The sequence below is a fragment of the Coffea arabica genome, chromosome 7c (genome assembly GCF_036785885.1).
Source record: "Coffea arabica cultivar ET-39 chromosome 7c, Coffea Arabica ET-39 HiFi, whole genome shotgun sequence".
Classification (NCBI taxonomy): Eukaryota; Viridiplantae; Streptophyta; class Magnoliopsida; order Gentianales; family Rubiaceae; genus Coffea; species Coffea arabica.
The window spans coordinates 2,878,735-2,895,922 of NC_092322.1; the positions used below are offsets into that span (position 1 = coordinate 2,878,735).

Here is a 17,188-nt window from a genome sequence, read left to right on the forward strand (position 1 = left end):
AAAATTTATTCATTAGTAAACTTTTTTTAACATATTAATAGTAAATTCATACCGTTAAACACCCTCTCATTCAATTTTCGAGTGCTTTAAGCATGCCCAATATGTGTGTAATTAATAAGAAGTATTAAAAGGATTAGAATCATTTTTGTTGCAAAGTAGTAATTTCAAAAAGTTCAAAATTTTTTTTTATTGTAGAGTGATGGTAGGGAAGTGAATAGTTAAAATGATATAATTTTTTTTTTAAATAAGAGTATCTTTTATAATATACTCCCTCCGTCCCAAATTTAAAGTCGTTTATTGGGACTGCAACTTTTTATGTACAGTGGACTATTATTGACAACCGATGCTTTACTTCCAAATTTACCCTGCTGGAACTACATTAGTCAACTAAAGTTTGTGTTTTTAAAGAGTCATAATTTTGTGGGTCCCACCTCAATCAAATGCATATCTTCATACTTTAAGGACACACATCAATAGTGGCCTTATAAACTCGGAGTTGTCCTGCACACCCTTCGAACTTCTCTAAATGGGAATAAATGGTGGGTCCTATTAAATTTCTTGGGACTTTTTTACATGTGCACAACAAGGGTAAGAATGGAACCTTGGAAGGGAAAATTTTTAGCATGACTCTAATTTTGGGACAATGAAAAAGGTGAAACATGACATTAACAATGGGACGGAGGGAGTATTAAGTCACAATTTGTTCACACAAATCTCTCTATCCTTTTTTATACATAGTAAGATATTTTTTTTTCACTGTATTGTACCAAAATTCGGGAGAGGGGACGGGGGTGGGGAGGGGGAAATGTCTAGGATAGTTGGATAAATGGACTTAATTGGACATTGGGGCCTTAAGAAAGAAAATTAAAAAATTGTGTATTTTATACACGTTTACATTTGGGATAAAAGCATCAAAATAGGATTACTAAAGGATGATATAGAAGAAATAGCAAAATAAGAGAAGAAGGTGGAAATTATTTATTTATTTATTTATTTTATTGGAAAAATTGATAGTTTTTTTTGCATTTGAAGAAATTAAATACCAAAAAAATCAAGAAACTGATAAATAGAAAGGAAAAAGAAAAGGAAAAGTAGTTGACGGCGTTTGCAACTCATCTCAATTGACGAATGGAATTAGTCGGGAAAATCGCTACTTTAGTCCTTAAACTATTTTACTTATGCCAATTTCATCCCTCAATGTTATTTTAGCCTAATTTAGTCCTTCAACTTAAATTTCTTGTCCAATTAGATCCTTTTACGGTTGCACCACCCAATAAACTTTTTCCGACACAAAAAACACTACCTAAACAAAGGGCACGAATGGAAGTACAAGTCTTGCCCTACATTAAAATAAAGAAATCTGAAAACTTTTCATCTAATGGGGTAAAACAAAAATTTTACACTAAATTGGGGAGAAAAATAAAATATCTGTAAAAGAAGATCCCAATTTTCATCTCCATTTATCACTAGTCAACAAGTCATCACCATGTCACCAATCTTCTTTGGCAAACTTCCGAAACAAGGACGTCGTCTTTTTGAACTCTTAAATCAATGGCCATTCTTAACTGGACAATCGAGACTCCTCTCTAAATTTGTAAATATTTCTACAAATGAGGCACTGCAATTTTTTGTTTTAACTCTCACATATTCTCTGCCAGTGTTGCTACATTATTAATTCCAGAGGATTCATTAATTGGGAAAAAAGCCTGTGTGATTGTCGTAAAAGCAACTCATTTGTAGGATATTTTTGTGAGCAGTTTTTTTGCTCAATATGTACTCTACATTGTGATAGTTCTTTGCTCAATATGTATTCTAGATTGCATTTTGTTGAAGAGGCCCGAAAAGTGTTTGATGAAATATTTAAGAGAATTATAGTTTCATGAACCACCATGGTTTGCTAGGTATGCAACCCCTAGACTTGCTATGGAGGCATTTAAACTTTTTCAACCTCTATTTCATGGAAGGTAGATAGAGGACTTGAACGAATTTCTTAGAGCTTTTTATGATGATACTGGTGATGGCCCTGGAGAGAAGAGGGAAAAGCCTTAGCTTCTCTCTATTTGAGACTCGATAGGTTTGGAAAGCATTGACAATTTAATTCCATAAGTTCTGTGCCTTGAAACTTTCTGAATTTTTTGACATCTTTGTGAGAAAAAGAACCCAAATAAAAAAGAAAAGAATGAGAAGGCGATGGAATCCAAAAAATGAAATATAGAACGAGAGAAGATGGTGATGCTTAAGGAAAGGTTGTGATTGATAATTATTAGTAGATGGTAGTAATAGTGAAAATTTTGTTAAGAGACTAGGTATGATTTGGGTTGGGGCAAAATGCTTTGACGTAGAAGGATAATTCAGATTCTCTTTTGATGATCTCTATTTTCTTTCCCAATTTTGTGGAAATCGTTTAATGGAAATAGTTTTGTTGGGTTCTAACTTTGGCCCTAACTTTGTAATTCCTAGATTGCCCTTAATTGGGTGGTGATTTTGTGCCTGAAAGATTTTAATTGGTGGTGCATCTGTGAAAGGATTTAATTGGACAAGAAATTTAAGTTAAAGGACTAAATTAAGCTAAAAAGACATTGAGGGATGAAATTGACATAAGTGAAATAGTTTAAGGACTAAAATGGCGATTTTTCCGGAATTAGTCTAACTGAGAGAACCTAAACCGGTTCAGTATTCCAAAAAGAAATTGGTTTTTTATTTTTATTTTTATTTTTAAATTTGACCCGGTTGGCTTGGTCGAGCAATCCGTACAGCAAATGGCCAGAGAGGAACGATAGTGCCACGAGATACTTTCCCAACTATGAAACCCAGATGGAAGAGGAAGAAGATTCATCAAAATTACGATAAAATTTTAATTTCAGAAGCATTATGACCTTTCCACATGTAGTGTCCAGGTTAGTTCTAAAACCCTAATTTTGTATTATTTCTAATTTAGCCTATGATCTAAATTCGTTAGAGGTTTATATGGTTATTATTTTTAATTGTTTTTGAGTTTGTAGTGCGATAGTAAACTGGAATCACGTATAAGATGAACACGTTGGGTTGGAAGATTAAAGTTGAAAGCAATTGAGAGGGCCGTTTTGTTAAGCTGAGTAAAATGAAGGCTGGGAGTGCTGCGAAGCTGATTGTTGATGCGTTGCTGCAGCGGTTTCTTCCGCTTGCCCGGCGTCGCATCGAAACTGCTCAAGCTCAAGTAAGATTTTTTGCATTTCACATAAATCCGGAATTGGAGAATTTCATTTGAGTTAAACTGTTACGGCTGGTTTATAAAGTCGACTTTTGTTCCTGTCCTTCAAATATTTTTTGGGCATGCCATTCTAGAGATTGTATTTGAAATAATTCCGGATTTGGAATTTGAAATCATAAGTCTTTGTTGTTATTGTTATTATTGTATATGTATATATGTTTGAAATAAGTGGTTAATATCATTTTAGAAGTGAGTATTGGATAATCATTGCTATGCAAGTGATATGAAGTAAAGGTTAGGTTGTTTGAGCAAGGGCTTTGGAAAGTAGCAATTTATAGGAGAGCAACTATTCAAATAAGAAAGAAAGCAGATAAAGCAAAACAAGTCTATGACTAGGGATATCTATGAAGTGGTTGTTTGCTTGAGAGCTTAAGTGAAGAATGATGCCTGGAAGAAAGGTCAGGAGAGGTATTTTCCAATTATTTGTCTACATTCAGTCTGCCACTTTTGCTTAGCTTTGTTCATCTCTGTTACTCTCATATTAGTTAGATTAGTGATTGTGGAGCTTGTAAACTTAGTAGTACTCTATACATGTTTCTGAATGTAGGAGTTTTCTTTTCGATATGTGGGGCGTGAAAAAGCTAATTGTATTTTTTGGTTACATTTCTGAGTTTTATTCTTTCATTTGCCTTGGGAGTTACAGGATGGACAATACCTCCGGCCATCAGACCCAGCTTATGAGCAAGTATTGGATTCTTTGGCTATGGTTGCACGACATACACCTGTGCCTCTTTTGGAAGCCCTTTTGCGGTGGAGAGAAAGGTTATTTATAGCTTTTAATTCTAGGTTTTATGGGATATAGATTGCTACTCGCTTTTTGTTTATAAATCATGAGATGCTCCTATTATGAATGCCTTATCCATTAAAAGTTGATGAACAATTTTTCTTAGTATGACTATATACCTTTCGATATTTGAACGGGACATAGTATATTTGTTTATTTTCTCTTGAAGGCCAAAAATTTTAAATTAGAAGACAGATAATCCACAATTATTTTCCATTAGTAGAATTAACTTCCTGATGAGTAATAAAGAAAATTCAAAGAAAAGCGTTGTCAAATAAAATGGAATACATGCTTAACTCCTGCACCTTAACTGGAAGATTCTTTAGTCAAATGGAGATGTTTGTGTTAGTATAACAGGTTTGCATTCTTTTTTCTGAATGAATATATTGAACTTTGAAGAGTGAGCTCTTTGGAGTTAAGGTGTAAGTACTGGTGTTTTTTGTTTCCTTCTCCAACACAAGTTCCCTACGAATTATTAGCTGCTGCTGGACTCGTTTAAATTTAAGATAGGCTGATGCTCTTTATTTCTGTTTGTTAGTGAAGATAATTTCAAAAATTGCATTTCTGATCTTCTACAATTTTCTATTGCTAGCAGTGAATCTCCCAAAGGAGCAAATGATGCATCAACATTTCAGAGAAAGGTTTGTCCATGTCCAATGAGTTGATAACAGAGATGCAGGCAAAAGAATGCATGTGTCTGTTACATGCAATAATTGCTGTTTGCCCTATAATTTCCTGCATGTGGTCACAAGCATACATTGTAACGCAACTGCATAATTCTTCTAATGGCAACAATGATATTAAGCCCATTCACAAAAGATTCACATGTACATAAAGGGACAGTTTTCTTTAAACTTTAGATTTTGAATTGGTTGAATATTGCTTTTTGCTACTTTTGCTTGTTCTTGCTTTCCTAAAATTTGCAAGCCCAATTCACAGGATATATTTGAATGATGACTTTGGAATATTAGGTGGCACATAGACCAAAAGTAAAGAAATGTTTATTTTTACAGTACAGATACCGTGCTTGACTGTGTAATTTGTGTTTCAGCTAGCTGTGGAGTGCATCTTTTGCTCAGCATGCATCCGCTTTGTGGAGTGTTGCCCACAAGAGGGACTTACAGGTTTTCCCATGTTCCTGTTGTTTTTTTTAAGAAGGGGGGGGGGGCTGTTCTTTTCTTCTGTTATGCTAACTTATCTTGCTGCAGAGAAGCTCTGGATTGGACTTGAAAATTTTGTTTTCGACTGGCTAATCAACGCAGACAGGTAAAAGCTAATGAAGCTGAATTTTCTATATAGTAGAACTCCATGGTCAGATTCTTGTTCCTGGTAGAGTAAATTTTCAGTTTTATTTTGTTAATTAGTTTCTTAAGTCTCTAGTGTCTTAGAAGGTCTGCCTGTGTCAGTTTGGATTGGGTGAAAGGTTCTTAGCTTGTTTGATTTATTTCCCGAGACCAGTTAGAAAGTCAAATATTGTAGTTTAGAGTGGAATGCCTTCAGAATGTTTCAACTTTGTTAACCAGTAGGAGCTTATATTGCTCGCTTGTTGAATTTCATATTTCAAGCTGAACCAATTACTGAACTAAGTGGTGTTGAATAATATTTAATAAGGATGAGATTAGTGCTGTTGTATGTGTGATTAATGATGAAGTTTTTGGAATTGCTATCTTTGCCATACTATCATGATTCAGTATTTTTTTGGACCAGCATTTGGGAATAAATGCTCTTCACTTGTTGGCTTATGACGCGCACAGTCATTGCATGATATATAGTTATTGGTTATTGCAGGGTTGTTAGCCAGGTTGAGTATCCTTCTTTGGTGGATCTGAGGGGCCTTCTTTTGGATCTCGTTGCGCAGCTCCTTGGTGCTTTGTCTCGGATCAGGTAAACAGAATATCAATTAAACTGACTGTAAATAGAGCTGGATCCATTTGTTGTTAGTATAGTTCAAGTTAGTTTGAATGATACTCTAAATTTAACTTGGGCAGGTCTTAATAACTGGTTTCCCCCAATATCTTTAAAATGTGGTCATGATATTTCCCCAAAAATTTTTAACAGTTTCTCTTTGCCTTAACAGATTTAGTTCTGTGACTGAGCGCTTTTTCATGGAACTGAATACTCGTCGGATAGATACCAGTGTTGCTCGAAGTGAAACACTTTGTATTATCAATGGGATGCGCTACCTTAAGCTTGGGGTAAGTTTGGATTTGTGTTATTGGTCAGTTTTGAATGAAATAATTTCTGTAACGATAAGATGTATGTCAGGTTAAAACGGAGGGTGGATTGAATGCATCAGCTTCCTTTGTTGCAAAGGCTAATCCTCTTAATCGTGCACCCCATAAACGAAAAAGTGAACTTCACCATGCCTTGTGCAATATGCTTTCAAACATATTAGCACCACTTGCAGATGGTGGAAAAGGTCAATGGCCTCCTTCAGGTGTGGAACCTGCTCTTACTCTTTGGTATGAAGCTGTTGCACGCATTAGGCAGCACCTCATGTATTGGATGGATAAACAGAGCAAGCATATAGCTGTAAGTACATGAAAAGCATATATTTTTGCCTTCTATTTCTTTTATATTGTTTAGTTTCTGGGATCTATGTTCATTTTGTAATTTGAAGTGAAATATCTTCTAAAAAGCTTTGACATGTGCGGATGAAGGGAAAGGGGAGAGGGGAGAGTGTGGGGAAAGAAGAAAGAGAGGGAGGGAGGGAGGACTTTATGAAGTTTTTAAGGCCTGCTGGAAAAACCTGAATTACGATATTAAACTCGATGTTACTGAAGTATTTTAGTGATGGGACAAGGTTATACAGATAAGATTAATTGTATGTAACTGAATTCTTTTTCTTGTTTGTGCTACTCTTCAGTTTTTTGCTGAATGTCAGGAAAACCAACAAACATGCTGCACTTTATTGGAGATCTTATGCCTGATTACTTTAGTGCCATGCATTATTCCTGTTCACTAATATAAGCTGTTGACTAAGTGGTTTCTTTGGCTTTAAGCTCTTTTGAATGCATCTCTTATAATTTATATTGTTGTAGATGGACAATTTTTCTTCTTTAATGCTTTATGTCTCTGGTAGAGGTGTTTCTCCAAGAAAACCTGTTGGTGTATGTGCTTGTCAAGAAAAAGATAGAAGACAGGGAAATTTGGTTGTCCATAATGTCGACTAACTAAACCATCCCTTTTTTTTTTCTGATAGTTCTCCTATTAGGTAGAATTTTTGGTATCATGGAATCTTATTAGTTTGAAGGATTTTGGTTGTAATTTTGCCTTTGATAACTCGTACCAAAGAGAAATTCAATAACTAATTTGGTAGCACATAATGCTGATTCTTGGTTGTAGTATGTCCTTCTAAGCAAATTTGATTGGTTATTATTGTTGATAGTATGAAGGACTTTTTGGTTGGCTGTTCCTTAAGAAATAACAAATTGACACTCAATTTTCTTTTAGTCCTAGTTCTACAAATGCTTTTCTTTGGTTCATTTCCTTTTCTGAACCTAGAAAGTATTTCTATGTTCAGGTTGGTTACCCTTTGGTGACACTTCTTCTTTGTCTCGGCGATCCTAATGTTTTCCTCAACAACTTTGGTACCCACATGGAACAACTATACAAACATCTTAAGGTGAGCTATGGTTCATCTAATCTTGACCAGGGCTGTTTTTCCCTTTCTTTTCTTCCATCAGTTGATCATTGCCCTGTCAAGGCCTGAAGAGATATTGGTTTTGGCATGCTTTTGGTGGTTCACAAAAATATAATTGGATATTTTATGCAGGATAAGAACCATCGCTTCATGGCCCTAGATTGTCTGCATCGAGTTTTGAGGTTTTACTTGAGTGTTCATGGAGATTCTCAACCTCCAAATCGTGTGTGGGACTATCTGGACAGTGTAACTTCACAGCTTTTGACTAGTATCAGGAAAGGAATGCTTACACAGGATATCCAACATGATAAACTCGTAGAATTTTGTGTCACCATTGCGGAGCATAACCTTGATTTTGCTATGAACCATATGATATTGGAATTACTGAAGCAAGATAATTTAAGTGAAGCAAAGGTTATTGGACTTCGTGCTTTGCTTGCCATTGTCATGTCCCCTACAAGCCAGCATGTTGGTTTGGAAATTCTTCATGGTAAAATGATGAGTTACATATCAAGTACTCTGTATCTATTATCTTTTTATTGTTGTTGAAACGTGTAGATTAATTATGAAATTGTTTCACTTTGACAGTTCAGGGCGTTGGGCATTATGTTCCAAAAGTGAAGGCTGCAATTGAATCTATTCTGAGATCCTGCCATAGAGCATATAGTCAAGCCCTTTTAACTTGTTCAAGGACTGCAATCGGTATTGCTTACCTACCAAAATTTAGTATTATTTTGTTTACTTTGGTCTGTCTATGTTCTTCTATCTTATAGACCAGATCGTATTTCCTTTCTCCTTGTATTTTATCTTTTATATAGTTATTCATTTGTTGAGTCTTCTTTTTTTACTACTTAAGCTATTCCCTTAATGTTGCTTGTATTGCATGCATCTTCTCATAGAATAACTCTTTAGGAATATAGTTATCAGTCTTCAAACTTCTAGAATTTCTTCTTCTGCTTCTTCTTCTTTGTTAATTTCTTCACTGTGTTGACAAATTGGCCTTTAAGATATTGATGGTCTACCTCCACAGATTCTGTGACTAAGGAGAAATCTCAGGGATATCTATTCCGATCAGTTCTTAAGTGCATACCATATCTGATTGAAGAAGTAGGCCGAAGTGATAAAATTACTGAAATAATTCCTCAACATGGCATCAGTATTGATCCTGGAGTTCGAGAAGAAGCTGTACAAGTACTCAATCGCATTGTGAGGTATCTTCCCCATCGCCGTTTTGCAGTAATGAGAGGGATGGCAAATTTTATTTTGCGTCTCCCGGATGAGTTCCCTCTTCTTATTCAAACATCACTAGGGCGCCTTCTGGAACTCATGCGGTTCTGGAGAGCTTGTCTGGCTGATGATAAGTTTGAATCTGATACCATGGATGTCAAACGTCTCCAGAGAAATGAAGGACTCAAAAAGTCTTCTTTCCATCAACCTCAAGATGCAATTGAATTTCGTGCTTCAGAGATAGATGCAGTTGGTCTTATATTCTTAAGTTCTGTTGATAGCCAGATCAGGCACACGGCATTGGAGTTGCTTCGTTGTGTTAGAGCTTTACGAAATGATATACGAGAGCTTTCAGTAGTTGAGCGATCAGATCATTTGTTGAGAAAGGATGCTGAGCCAATATTTTTAATTGATGTTTTAGAAGAAAATGGGGTGAATGCCTTTTCTTACTTAGATGACATTTAAGTATTCTTGTATGCTTTATTTCTTTTAATTTATTACATTAAAGAATCACACAACATGTCTTTTGTAGGATGATATTGTGCAGAGCTGTTACTGGGATTCTGGACGGCCTTTTGATTTGAGACGAGAATCTGATGCTGTACCTCCTGATGTCACTCTCCAGTCCATACTATTTGAGAGCCCTGACAAGAACAGATGGGCTCATTGCCTGAGCGAGCTTGTGAAGTATGCTGCTGAGCTTTGTCCAAGTTCTGTTCAGGAAGCTAAGTAAGTATACTGCTATATTGTTCACCATCTTTATTCTGGAAATGTATGCAATCCATATTTATCGTTTATGGCCCATTGGTTTCGTTTAGGTTAATTTGTCCCTGAAGCGATATTTTCTCAAGGACCTTATTGATTTGCATATTCGTTATATTGTTGGACCTTTTAACCCTATATGCACATTTCTCTCTTCTTCAAGGTTTCTGTGCTATTGGATTATAGTCTTTGTAACTGGACATCCTGATTTGCCTTAACCTCTTCTTATATGGATGGCGGATGATTCTAGATGCGTGATGCCTGACTCCAGTTTTAGCTTTTAAAAAATCGTTCAGTAAGTTTGAGATTAGCTTTTCTGTTACAAATTCACATACCAATCATGTCTGGCATGGACAGAGAACTTGTCAGAAAATCAAGCCATGTTTGGATAATTTGATTTTCCACTTTGCTCAGATCATTTTCAGCCCCATCATTATTACTGTACCTGCTGGTTTTGCAATGAAGCAACCATGCTGGTGGACCAAGGGTTGCCTTTTCTTGACATCTAGAATTCTTGAGATAAATGTGTATTTTGGTCTCGTTGATGATGGAATTTGTAAAGATTTGGATTACTGGTTTTGTATTTTGCTTTCATATACAAGTGACTTTGAAAAACAAATTTGCATATTTGATATTGATTTAATGTTTATCTGTAGGTTAGAAGTCATTCAGCGCCTTGCTTACATTACGCCTGCTGAATTGGGTGGAAAATACCATCCATCTCAGGATACAGATAACAAACTAGATCAGTGGCTAATGTATGCAATGTTTGCGTGCTCATGTCCACCGGATAGCAGGGAAGGTGGCGGTTCAGCAGCAACAAAAGAATTATTTCACCTCATTTTTCCTTCCTTGAAGTCTGGTTCAGAAGCACATGTAGTGAGTAGTACCTACTTGTATTCTTTCAGATTTCGTAGGATTTTGTCTAATCTGGAGTCTACAACAAAAGCACCTGCAAATTACTGTATAAATGGACCCACAAGTACACAAGGTCTGAGACTCAATTGTTTAATCATTTGTGAGTCACTGGCATTCTTATGGTGCCTACAAAAAAATTACCAACAAAAATATAGATTCTATAGAATGGTTCAGATCATGAATTTGGATAAGAAGTAGACTTCGAAGCTTCTTCCAACCTGCAGAAGTTTTAAAAAGAAATTTCTTTGGTTGTTTATGCTTTGCTAATATGTCGATCGGTTCATTGTCTCTTTTGTTGCAGCATGCAGCTACCATGGCTCTTGGCCACTCACATCTGGAAATATGTGAAGTCATGTTTAGTGAACTTGCATCTTTCATCGATGAAGTTTCTCTTGAAACTGAAGGAAAACCAAAGTGGAAGGTACTAAGATGGCACTTAGGGTACAATGTCTTCTTTTCCTCTTTCCTTCCTAATTTTTTGCAACTTCACTGCACCAGCAAGTTTGTTTTGTCCACGGGTTTGTTTGTTTTGGGGTTTTTTTTTGTTGTGGGGGGGGGGGGGGAGGAGGAGGGAGGGAGTTATGCATAAAACCACAGATCAATGCTCTCAGACACTCTATGGTTAACTTGCATTTGGCATTCCTTCAGTGTTGGTCCATGTGTCACGTAAATTTCTTTGATGTTAGTGTGACTGGGTTCACAACTATGAAGCAGTTGGCTGATGCTTGTGGATAGCTACCCAAAGACCTGTGCAAAGTTACAGTTTGTTGTTCTCTTTTTTGCCACTGGTTTAACTTTTCAATCAGGTTATTGACTTTCCTTGTCAAAAGGAATTTAATGACAAGAATGATCCCTTGTAACCCATTTTACACGTTGGTAAAATGCTCATATTACTCGAACTTTTGCAGTAACAAAGCATGTTGAAGAAGTAAGATGGTGCTAAGTCTTTAATAAAAAATTAAGGGTATGGAAAGCTTAAGAAAGATTGATTCTAATTTTTAAATAAATAAGCCAATGGAGATTCACAGGATTTTGGAAATTCTTCTGAATACAGAAGCTTTAGTCAGAAGTGCCCCTGATATAGGGAAAGGTGCCATCTTTGTCTGTACCTAGCTTCTTTCAGGAACTTTTTTGTGAACGTAATTTGATCTGATGGTTTGTCATTGTTTGATGTTTTTCATTCATATCTCCTCTTTTCTCCCTTTCCTTTTTGGTGAGCATGGTTTTCTTTGCCCTGTTTGTTGTTTGACCTTAAAGCCTAGAAATACTGAAGCAATTTAAGTTGTATTCTGTTTGGCTATAGCAACTTAAGTAGATTGAAAAAGCAACTGACGGAAGCTGATCTTGATATTGTACAGAATGCTATTAAATTGTCAGGATGCTGATGCAACTCTATTCAAGATGGTTTAGCTGTTTGAAGTTTAATGTGACATGTAAATGGTGGGCAGGGCCAAAGAAGAGTTGCGTGCATAGAAAATGGACTTGGGAGGGCATGTCATTTACCTTAATATCTTGGCACTTGTAAATGAACTAATTCAGAATTATAAGTGCTCAGTCTGCAGGCAAGGAGTGGCAAGCAAATAAAAGGCAGTTCATTTGGTTATTGCTCCTTATCTTAGTATCCGTCTTTGATTTAGCTTTTTCTTTGCCAAATAAATAAATAACTAAAACTCTACCCTGATAAGTGAGTGTTAAATAGTGGTGGTTTATTAAATGGTTTTCGCCCCATGATTGTATTTCCTTACCCCAACAGTATTAGTTTTCTCAAGTCGACTTAACTCTATTGTTAGAAAGGAAAGCACCAAAAGCCAAGCTATCTAGTTAGCACAAAATAGTAACTGTGAGAAGTGCAAATATTTGATCCAGTCAGGAACAAATCAATGGCTTAACTGCAAATGTCACCTAATTTTCTGTTCTAATTACTAGTTATCTTGTCGGTGGATCTATAGATGTAGTATTCCTGTTTATTTTTCTACATTAATATACAAGTACAGAATTCCCATCGGATGTGTTCATACTTATTTTTTCTCCTCTGTTGTTACAGAGTCAAAAGTCTCGTCGTGAGGAACTTCGCATCCACATTGCCAATATTTACCGTTCACTTTCTGAGAATATCTGGCCTGGCATGCTAAGCCGGAAACCAGTTTTTCGCCTTCATTACTTGAAGTTCATTGAAGAAACTACCAAACATATATTAACAGCTCCTTCTGAAAGTTTTCAAGATATGCAGCCCCTGCGTTTTGCACTTGCTTCTGTTCTAAGATCGCTGGCTCCTGAATTTGTTGAGTCAAAATCAGAGAAATTTGATATTAGAACTAGAAAGCGGCTGTTTGATCTGCTGATGTCCTGGAGTGACGAGACAGGTAGCACATGGAGTCAAGAAGGAGTAAATGATTACCGTCGTGAAGTTGAACGATACAAGTCTTCTCAGCATAGCCGTTCAAAAGATTCCATAGATAAACTTTCGTTTGATAAGGAATTAGGTGAGCAGGTTGAGGCAATCCAGTGGGCCTCGATGAATGCCATGGCTTCACTCTTGTACGGGCCTTGTTTTGATGATAATGCAAGAAAGATGAGTGGACGGGTTATATCTTGGATTAACAGCTTGTTCATTGAGCCAGCACCAAGGGCCCCATTTGGTTATTCACCAGCAGATCCAAGAACACCATCTTACTCAAAATACACAGGAGAGGGTGGCCGAGGCGCAACTGGTCGTGATAAGCATAGAGGTGGCCACCTTCGAGTTTCCCTTGCAAAGCTGGCTCTGAAGAATCTTCTTCTTACAAACATGGACCTCTTTCCTGCTTGCATTGATCAGGTAAGTATCATGTCATCCTGCTGTCTGCTACTGTTTCAAATAACTGCTTCATGGTTGAATTATCATTTGCTACTCTGTAAATAGCTGGCTTTAAGCAAAGAGTTAAATTTGTCTATCACAGTTTGTCAGAGTGTTTGTTGTCATGGATGGTGCCCTAAATATTGAACTCAAACAAGTTCACTTCATATGTCTTTTGCAGTGCTATTATTCTGACGCTGCCGTAGCTGATGGCTACTTCAGTGTGCTGGCTGAGGTCTACATGCGTCAAGAGATACCTAAATGTGAAATACAGAGGCTTTTAAGCCTGATCCTCTATAAGGTGGTTGATCCATCTCGACAAATCCGTGATGATGCCCTTCAAATGCTTGAGACACTTTCTGTACGTGAGTGGGCTGAGGACGGCACTGAAGGCTCAGGAAGCTATAGAGCTGCTGTTGTTGGCAACCTCCCGGACTCGTATCAACAATTCCAGTACAAACTCTCATGTAAACTTGCAAAAGATCATCCTGAACTGAGTCAGCTACTTTGTGAAGAAATAATGCAGAGGCAACTTGATGCAGTTGATATAATTGCACAGCATCAAGTACTTACCTGCATGGCTCCGTGGATTGAAAATCTCAATTTTTGGAAACTCAAGGATTCGGGTTGGAGTGAAAGACTGTTGAAAAGTCTTTACTATGTGACATGGCGACATGGTGATCAGTTCCCTGATGAAATTGAAAAGCTTTGGAGCACAATAGCAAGCAAGCCTCGGAATATTAGTCCAGTTTTAGATTTCTTGATTACAAAGGGGATTGAAGATTGTGATTCAAACGCCTCACCAGAAATTAGTGGGGCATTTGCTACGTACTTTTCAGTTGCAAAAAGAGTTAGCTTATATTTAGCTCGAATATGCCCACAGAGAACAATTGATCACTTGGTTTACCAATTGTCTCAGCGGATGCTCGAGGACAGCGTAGAATCCATGAGACCTAGTGCTAGTAAGGCTGACGCCAATGGGAATTTTGTGTTGGAATTCTCTCAGGGGCCTGCTGCTACTCAGATTGCTTCTGTTGTAGACAGCCAGCCTCACATGTCACCTTTGTTGGTTCGGGGATCCCTTGATGGTCCACTAAGGAACACGAGCGGAAGCTTGAGCTGGAGAACAGCGGCTGTTGGAGGCCGAAGTGCCTCTGGCCCACTAAGTTCTATGCCGCCTGAGTTGAATATTGTTCCTGTTTCTGCTGGTCGGTCTGGCCAACTTCTTCCTTCACTTGTGAACATGTCAGGGCCATTGATGGGAGTCCGCAGTTCAACAGGGAGCTTGCGGAGTCGCCATGTCTCTCGAGACAGTGGAGACTACCTCATTGACACGCCAAACTCTGGGGAAGATGGTTTGCACTCCAGCACTGCGATGCATGGTGTAAATGCAAAGGAACTTCAATCTGCCTTGCAAGGACATCAGCAACATTCATTGACTCATGCTGACATTGCACTGATTTTGCTTGCTGAAATCGCTTATGAGAATGATGAGGATTTCAGAGAGCACTTGCCTTTGCTCTTTCATGTCACATTTGTCTCGATGGATAGTTCAGAGGATATTGTGTTGGAGCATTGCCAGCACTTGCTTGTTAATCTGCTCTATTCGCTTGCAGGCCGCCACTTGGAGTTGTACGAGGTAGAAAATAATGACGGAGAAAACAAGCAGCAGGTTGTGAGCTTGATTAAATATGTACAGTCAAAACGTGGTAGTATGATGTGGGAGAATGAGGACCCCACAGTTGTAAGGACTGAGCTCCCTAGTGCAGCACTCTTGTCTGCCCTTGTGCAGAGCATGGTGGATGCTATCTTCTTTCAAGGAGATCTTCGGGAAACTTGGGGAGCAGAGGCTCTTAAATGGGCTATGGAGTGCACATCGAGACATCTTGCCTGTCGCTCACACCAGATTTATCGTGCACTACGTCCTCGTGTCACTAATGATGCATGTGTCTCTTTGCTTCGCTGCCTCCATAGATGCTTGGCAAATCCAGCACCAGCAGTATTAGGATTCATTATGGAAATCCTGTTGACATTGCAGGTGATGGTTGAGAATATGGAGCCGGAAAAGGTAATTCTCTACCCCCAGCTTTTCTGGGGTTGTGTAGCTATGATGCACACAGATTTTGTCCATGTTTATTGCCAAGTGCTTGAGCTCTTCTCAAGAGTGATTGATCGTTTATCCTTCCGCGATAGAACGACTGAAAATGTGCTTCTGTCTAGCATGCCTCGAGATGAGCTGGATACAAGTGCATCATATGGTACTGACTTTCAGCGTTTGGAATCAAAGAGTGCCCAAGAACCCTTCTCTAATGGCAAGGTACCAGCATTTGAAGGAGTCCAGCCTCTTGTTCTTAAAGGGCTTATGTCAACTGTTAGTCATGGTGTTTCTATAGAGGTTTTGTCACGGATCACTGTGCACTCCTGTGATTCAATATTCGGGGATGCGGAAACACGGCTTTTGATGCACATCACTGGCTTACTTCCCTGGCTTTGCCTACAGCTCAGTCAGGATGCAGTTGTTGGGATTGCTTCTCCACTCCAACAGCAGTACCAAAAGGCTTGTTCTGTTGCGACCAATATTGCTATCTGGTGCAGAGCTAAATCATTGGACGAGCTAGCCACTGTTTTTATGTTTTACTCGCGTGGTGAGATCAAGAGCATAGACAACCTTCTTGGTTGTGTTTCACCCCTCCTGTGCAATGAGTGGTTCCCAAAACATTCAGCTTTAGCTTTTGGGCACCTTCTAAGACTCCTGGAAAAAGGGCCCGTTGAATACCAGCGTGTCATACTTCTTATGCTGAAGGCCTTGCTTCAGCATACTCCAATGGATGCAGCTCAGAGTCCCCATATGTATGCAATTGTGTCTCAACTGGTCGAGAGTACTTTGTGCTGGGAGGCACTTAGTGTATTGGAAGCCCTCTTGCAAAGTTGTAGCTCTTTGCCAGGTTCTCATCCTCACGATCCAATATCATTTGAAAATGGACTTGGTGTGGCAGATGAAAAGATTCTGGCACCGCAGACCTCATTTAAGGCTCGAAGTGGGCCATTACAATTGGCAATGGGATTAGGGCTTGGGGCTGGTTCCACACCCCCCATGCAAAATGCAACTGAATCTGGTTTGCCACCTAGGGAGCTGGCATTGCAGAACACCCGTTTAATGCTTGGTCGGGTGCTTGATGGTTGTGCACTTGGGAGGAGGAGAGATTATAGAAGGCTGGTCCCTTTTGTGACCAGCACCGGGAATCTGTAAGATCATAGCATGTATATTATCCCTTGCATCTCTGTTTTAGGAAGATGGAATGCTGAAAATTGAGATAGCCGTTTCTGTACATAGATGGCCTCTGATATTAGTTGATTATTGTGGTAGTATTTTGTTCGAATATTTAGGATACACCGACCAATAGTTTGTAGTACTCTTATTTCACATGAAGTTAGGCGTGCTAATATTATTGATTACCCAAAAAATTCAGTTCTTGTGAGATGTGGGGCGAGTATGATTAAATATCTCGCGAGTTAGGTTGATTGAATACTCATTGTCGTCTTGGACGGTTGTCTTTTGTATTTTTCAAATGTATAGTCATCCGACTTTGAAAGGTTGAATTGTATCAAATCTTTGCCTTCTTCTTCGAATCAACTCCTGGAATCAAAAGAGAGAGTCTCATTGATGGCTTGTGATGCAGGCTTCAGAGATCAGAAAAATGCTTGTAACATGCCCTGGAAATAGCCTGTAGCCTACTTGCAGCAAATCCAAATTCTTTCTTTGTACGG

General features: G+C 38.3%; 1 protein-coding gene across 2 annotated transcripts; it reads left to right on the forward strand.

Annotated features, from left to right (window-relative positions):
• The first annotated feature begins 2,657 nt into the window (after window positions 1-2,657).
• Window positions 2,658-17,054, forward strand: LOC113699086 (uncharacterized). Of its 2 annotated transcripts, none has more exons than XM_072057143.1 (18): window positions 2,658-2,897; window positions 2,996-3,196; window positions 3,894-4,012; window positions 4,630-4,675; window positions 5,086-5,158; window positions 5,243-5,300; window positions 5,823-5,918; window positions 6,112-6,229; window positions 6,300-6,566; window positions 7,558-7,659; window positions 7,810-8,167; window positions 8,266-8,379; window positions 8,708-9,336; window positions 9,437-9,633; window positions 10,323-10,545; window positions 10,886-11,005; window positions 12,629-13,402; window positions 13,602-17,054. In XM_072057143.1, the coding sequence occupies exons 2-18, from the start codon at window positions 3,101-3,103 to the stop codon at window positions 16,668-16,670; spliced, it is 6,459 nt and encodes a 2,152-aa protein (XP_071913244.1). In that variant the 5' UTR covers window positions 2,658-2,897; window positions 2,996-3,100; the 3' UTR covers window positions 16,671-17,054. The 2 variants fall into 2 exon arrangements, with proteins under 2 accessions (XP_071913244.1, XP_027074978.2); XM_027219177.2 differs by having other exon boundaries at window positions 3,003-3,196.
• Window positions 17,055-17,188: the final 134 nt, after the last annotated feature.